This window comes from Rhea americana, unplaced genomic scaffold (genome assembly GCF_003343005.1).
Source record: "Rhea americana isolate MKP2758 unplaced genomic scaffold, rheAme1 scaffold_68, whole genome shotgun sequence".
Taxonomy (NCBI): Eukaryota; Metazoa; Chordata; class Aves; order Rheiformes; family Rheidae; genus Rhea; species Rhea americana.
In genome coordinates, this window is record NW_028186845.1 from 3,844,239 (window position 1) to 3,850,238 (window position 6,000).

A 6,000-nucleotide genomic window follows, 5' to 3' on the forward strand; every position below is an offset into this window, starting at 1 on the left:
TTTAACTAACTACTTTTTGAATATAACTAATAAGAAGTGGGATTTTAAGCTAAATAGCATAAATATGTTGACATGAGGCAGATTAAGTGCAGTTGCTGTATAGTAAAAGTTGAGTACAGAAGAATATTCATGTTTTTGTGTCAAAAATACTTTTTTTTTTATTATTTATTAGAAACATCTAATCGACGTCAGACTGTTGGGTTTGATGAAACTTCTTTTGTTGCTAATCGGTCCCCAGAGAAAGGTAAAGAACAGCAAAGACCAAAACGATACAGCTCCCCTTCTGGCCAGCGGTCATCCTCTCTTCCTCCTTCGAATAGGAAATCAAATACTCCAAGTAAGTGCTTTTCTGATGTTTGGCTTATGTTACTTAAAAAGTACAGGCGAAGGTATTTAAATAACGGAAGGCTGCTCTAGAATAAAGAAAAATAAAAATTAGGATTCCACATTATTCTAATAGATAACCTGAAAAAAAGCTTGCCTGTAAGTCATAGAGAATGTAAAAGTGGTATGTCGGCATGTTTATCTTCATTTTTCTGTGTTGTGATGTACTTTTCATGTAATTTAGATAAACATAGACAGCTTTGAAAAGTATCATTTTAAGACTTAAACACTTGATCACTTGAGTGGGAGAAGTCTTAGGTACTTAAGTATACTTTGACTTTTGCAGCAACAAGGGAGATAATGTTGGCCCCAGTGTCTGTGACATATAGCCCAAAACGATCTCCAAAAGAGAACTTCTCTCCTGGATTTAGTCATTTGCTTAGCAAAAATGAAAACACAGTGACAAGGTATGTATTTTGTGGAAAAAAAAAACTGTGTTCTGGTTATTATAAAAACAGTATGTTTATACAGACTTAATATTGTTACTACTCTTTCATTAAAAAAAAGTTCTAAAAGAATGTGAGTCATGCAAAGATTTCTATATAGAAAGCTAATTTTCTGAAGTACGGTTAAATAAGCAAGAAAAATTTAGAACAATTTCCCTTATTTAGCATTCACAAAGATGAAATGTTGGGTTTATTGTTGCATACGTTGGCAAATGTTGACCACTGAAAAAGTGGTGGTTAAGAAAGAATTCTTCTGTAGAGTATTTCTGGATCCACATGCAGCTTATCAGGAAATACAAATAAAAGATGAAAGCAATATCTACCTAGCATGTCATTTATAAACATTTATAAATATAAACACTTATAAATGGGAAAAATGTAAAAACTTTAAATTTATTTTCTACTAACTCAACTAGTTGCTGTGATTTATATTTGACTTTTTTATTTGGCAAGGCTGGTAGAATTTCAGCAACCATGCTCAGCTAAAGCGTAGGGGACACGTGCATGAAGAGGAAGAAACATTTAGTATCGGTCCTATGGTTCTTGTGGGTGACTAGGTGGGAGCAGGGGCTTGGCATCCTTCTGAAAGGAAGTGACATGAATTTGGTTTGTTCACTTAAGAGGGCGTCAGGTTATGGTACTATTAGCAGTATATAGAAGACTCAATTTCTGTGGGATATAAATGTGTTTAAATAAGCAACTTGTTTTTAAACAAAAGATGAAAAAAATTCTTTCAGATTATAGATTATTTTTAGTAATTGTTGCATACTTCCTGTTACTCTGTAGATTTGATATCCTTTTGGATGACCTGGAAAGTGTTCCTACATCTACTTCACAGCATAGCAATCCAAGAAAAAGACTCCAGTTTCTCTCACTAGATGATGTAGAAGGTAATTTGTCAAAGTAGGGGAAACTGTTCTTTGTACTTCTTGGAGTTTATAAAACATACTTTAATCCACCAACAGAAACATTTTCTTTTACCATAATTTCTTCTCAATTGGTAACAGTTCAAATAGAAAGCTGGCACTTTATGGCATAAAACTTGTAAAAATCCTCTGAATATTGAATAGCCTTTGTCCTATTATACTATTTATGTATTTTAATACTGGAGATAGAGAAGTCCCACTCATACAGTATTTATTTTTATGTATATGTGTGTGTGCACAAACACAGTAGAACAACAAAAATAATTCAGTTGAGAAAGAAGGGCAATATGTTTTCTGATGCTTAACTAGGTTATAATGCATATCTTACTGGGTTCCTGTATTAAGATGTATGTGCTCAGTTGTACTAACAGAATTCTATTACTAAGCATTGCATTACAAATAGCAAAGAGTAAATATAATAAGGCTAGTTGTTTCAGATTTTTTTAATGATTGATTGAACTAAATCTTTCCTCACTTAAAAAATTGCCTCAATATTCTGCTTTTGTTTTATATTAATGTATTTATTTAGACTAATGTTTTCATGGTTTCATGGAGATATTTAGAAATCTTATACCAGTAAAAGTAGTTACTAATTAGTACATTATAGTCTGTCTGTTATAAAACAACATATTTTTGGTTAAAGATGACTCAAAAGATGACCCATGCAAATGTTTTGCAATCTTCCATGATTTGCCTAAGGCTAGCTAATGAGGCTTTGCTGCTCGCTATCTGCAGTTTACATTTACATACCTCCAAGATCACATCACTTTTCTTGTTGTAAGTTTCTTTTTCTGTCCTATGCAATAATTCTGTAGAGAATTACAAAATAAAAGAGCCGTATTTTGTTGATAGGGAGGCATCATTCAGGTGTCAGAGAGAGCTCTTGTGCTGAATCCTTCAATAATGAAATGAAGAAAGCAACAACTTGGGATGAGAGGAGCATAGCACAGAAACATGAGCCAATGCTATCGTCTTGTGAGAGAGACTTCAAGTACACAACAAGGATTAAGACTCTGGCTGAAACAGAGAGACTTTTTGATGAGCTCACTCAGGAAAAGCAACAGGCAATGATTACTTTTATTTTAAAGTTGTGGCTAAATGTAGTGTTTGTATGAGAGGTGAGGGACGTAGCAGTATATGTACATGACCCATGGCTGAAGTTCATGCAGAATTTCCAGTGTTACCCTGGGAAAGCACTACTGTCTTTCCCTGCTCTATTTCTGATACTCCAGTCTTTTCGTGTACCTAACTTTGTTAAAGAAGAAGCACTTAACACAAACACAGCATGCATAGAAGGGTTAGCGTGAATTTTTCTTCCTTACCAGACAGTTTTTTAAATCAGCCTTGCAAACAAGAAAGGTTAGTGCACTAAACTATTCTGGCAATTAAGTAAGAGCATTTTCTTCAAAATGATCCTTGAGAGGGCCAACTTATGTATGTCTATTTTTTTTTTCTAATCAGTTTTGTATGGTATAGTGTTATGGTAACAAAAGTTTAGTCTGAGAACAATGGTGGATGTGTATCTGTAATATCTATGTGATGACTTGCCTCTCCCCCTGTAAGATGAAAGGTTAGAAAAGCTTGCACTGGCTCTTGAAACTAATTTACAGCTGAAGTATTTTCTGTTATTAGATTGAGGCTGCATTGAGTCGAATACCTTGTTCTGGGGGAAGAATGACCTTGCAAGCAAGATTAAATCAGGTGAAAAAACTTCTGCCTATGATTGTTCTCTTCAGTTGCTCTTTTACTCTTTGAGAATATATAGTTTAGATGACAGTTTTACTATAAAATAAGGTGTGATTACTGTGGGTTTTTTCCATACCGTTAAGCAGTGCTCCTGAATTGGGCTGAATTTTGAATCTGTGTATGAGGTGATCTCTAGACTTTATTAAAAGATAATGGAGAAGTTGCTGCAAATTAATTATAAATCAGTATCACTATGTATAAAGGTGTAAGTTAGGATAATCTCTATATGACTGATTTAGAAAAGAACAGAATAACTAGTCCTGCCAACGTTTGTGCTTTTTTCCCCACAAACAGAAAATATTTTATTTTCATACATATATGTATGTATGTGTATATGTAGACACATACATATAAACACGGTGTATATTCTGCATAAGACTATATTCTTATTGTTCGTACATGGGAGCAGTTTTTCAGAATTACCACAGGGATAATCTGCCCTTGCAAGAGCACAGAGAGGTGTATGAGATGAGGGCAATACATTAAGAAAACGCAGTGACTGTGAAATAGATCCCTGAAGCTGTATGGAAGACGTTGTGCTGTAGAACAGAATGTAAAGGGGAGTTTTTGTTCAGTTGGGTTGCCTTTTCTTTTATTTTTTCTTTGGGGTGTGTGTGTGTGTGTGTGTCTGAAAGCATAAAGAAGAAAACAAAAAGGCAAAAATAAGCATCGAAGGTGGAATGTGGGAGACCGTCTTCTTGGGAAAGTTCTGCAGATTCTTATAATGAACACAAATGCTTTGAAGTTGTGCTTTTTTCTGAAAAGCCTGCAGCTTCAGCTTTTCTGCAATTGTAATGCCAGGGCTCTCTATCGACTGCACTAGGAAAAAAAAAAGCGTGTTCTAGTGATTTAATATTGCTATTCACTGTACTGGTCAACTGTTGCCTAAATGTGTCTCTCTGAGTATCAGCCTATCCCAGACCTTGCCAAGTTTATCTTGTCAAGTTTTATATGTCTTATGGAAACAAAAAAAATCTGAAACAGGTTTGTGGGTGGCTTTTTTTTTTTTTTTTTTTTTTGAAAGGAGGGGGGAGATTTAGGACTGACTCTGTGCCCACTCTCAATGCAGGTAGAGAGGGTAATCAAAAAACATGAATACACACACATACATAAAAATAATAAGAGAAGCCTGTAGGACTGGCTCTGTTTTATGGGTGCTAGTGGAATGCTAATAATATATCGGAAAGGGTGCTGGTTGAAAATAGAAGTGATTGTGTTTTAGTATATATGATTAAGTATCTTTTCTTTTTTTTCCTCCCCCTTTTTTCCCTCCTCTTCCCCTCCCCCCCAATTATTTCCATTAGGAAGCCCTGGAAGATCGCTTGGAAAGGATTAATAGAGATTTGGGATCAATACGCATGACTCTGAAAAGATTTCATGTTTTACGTACCTCTGCTAATCTTTGAGAATTCTCTCTTGAATTTAAATATGCTTTTGTTTGCACTAATGTATAATTATGCACTCAGTAAATGCAAATTGTTTTGTATTTTTATAAACCCTGAATAGTAGTTTTACAACCATGTTACCCTTTACACGCAGCAATATTTTGTACCTCAAACAGCCACCTATATTTTAAACATATTTTTGTTACACTTGAGGAATGGATCTGTTTATCCTGTATTTTAATATTTTTTAAGAGTATTATTTTTAAATAGTGATATTCAATTTATAATAACAATAAGCAACTAAAAGGCAGCTTGTTTTCAGAAAATGAAATGATCGTGTTATCCTTTTGCACTTGATTTTCCTCACCATTTTGTAACATCTAAGGTATGTTGTAAATAATAGTTAATAGGAAATTTTGAACTTTTCTATTATGCAGAAGACAACATGAATCGTGTGTTAAAGATGACTACCAGTATATGCTAAAATCCTTTTAATGTAAACCATGCAACATGGATATTTTTCATTGTGACACTTTAAATACCTATCTGCAAACTGGATGCTATTTAAGTAACTTTCTGTATAAACGTATCATTGGACTGAAGAAAATAAATGTTGTCTTTTTTACAAAATTGTGTTTTTTCCCTGTAAGGTGAGACTAGAACAGAGCCAAATGAATTCAAGGGCAAATGTCTTAAAATACATTAATTAACTAAAAATGCTGTTCTGTTCCATTATTTTGTTTTCCTTCAGGATCTCAGTTCCAACAGCCTCAGTTTACCAACCATGTGGCGCATATTCAGCATCTCTGACTTGAAAATAACCCTTTGGCATTTGAGGGAAGATGTTGCTCTTTTGCTCCATGATATTGAAAAATGGAAGACTGGCAGCAGGGAAGGAAGGGATGTTGCTTTTTACCTGTCCTGTCCTGCAGCAGAGGCTTTTTACCTAAGTCCTAAATAGGAAAACTTTCCCTCCCCTCTGATTCTCTTGGTCTTTTCTCTGTTGCTTTCATTTGTTGTTCGTCTTTTTAAAATTCCATTTGGAGTAATTAAAAAATAATTATCTTTATAATCACTCTTCAGAAAGTAAATCCCCCCTGCCCCTAGCCACAC

At 34.4% G+C, this 6,000-nt stretch overlaps 1 protein-coding gene across 7 annotated transcripts in view; it reads left to right on the forward strand.

The window, feature by feature from the left end:
- The window catches only part of MPHOSPH9 (M-phase phosphoprotein 9), a 31,690-nt gene extending 26,115 nt beyond the window's left edge, over nucleotides 1-5,575 (forward strand). For 6 of the 7 annotated variants that reach the window (XM_085321111.1, XM_085321114.1, XM_085321112.1 and 3 more), the window contains 6 exons: nucleotides 173-337; nucleotides 671-791; nucleotides 1,617-1,720; nucleotides 2,609-2,820; nucleotides 3,389-3,457; nucleotides 4,807-5,575. In XM_085321111.1, the coding sequence (XP_085177237.1) occupies nucleotides 173-337; nucleotides 671-791; nucleotides 1,617-1,720; nucleotides 2,609-2,820; nucleotides 3,389-3,457; nucleotides 4,807-4,908 (773 nt within the window). In that variant the 3' untranslated portion in view covers nucleotides 4,909-5,575. The remainder of the gene's footprint in view (nucleotides 1-172; nucleotides 338-670; nucleotides 792-1,616; nucleotides 1,721-2,608; nucleotides 2,821-3,388; nucleotides 3,458-4,806) is intronic. The other variant, XM_085321116.1, reaches the window with a different exon arrangement.
- Nucleotides 5,576-6,000: the final 425 nt, after the last annotated feature.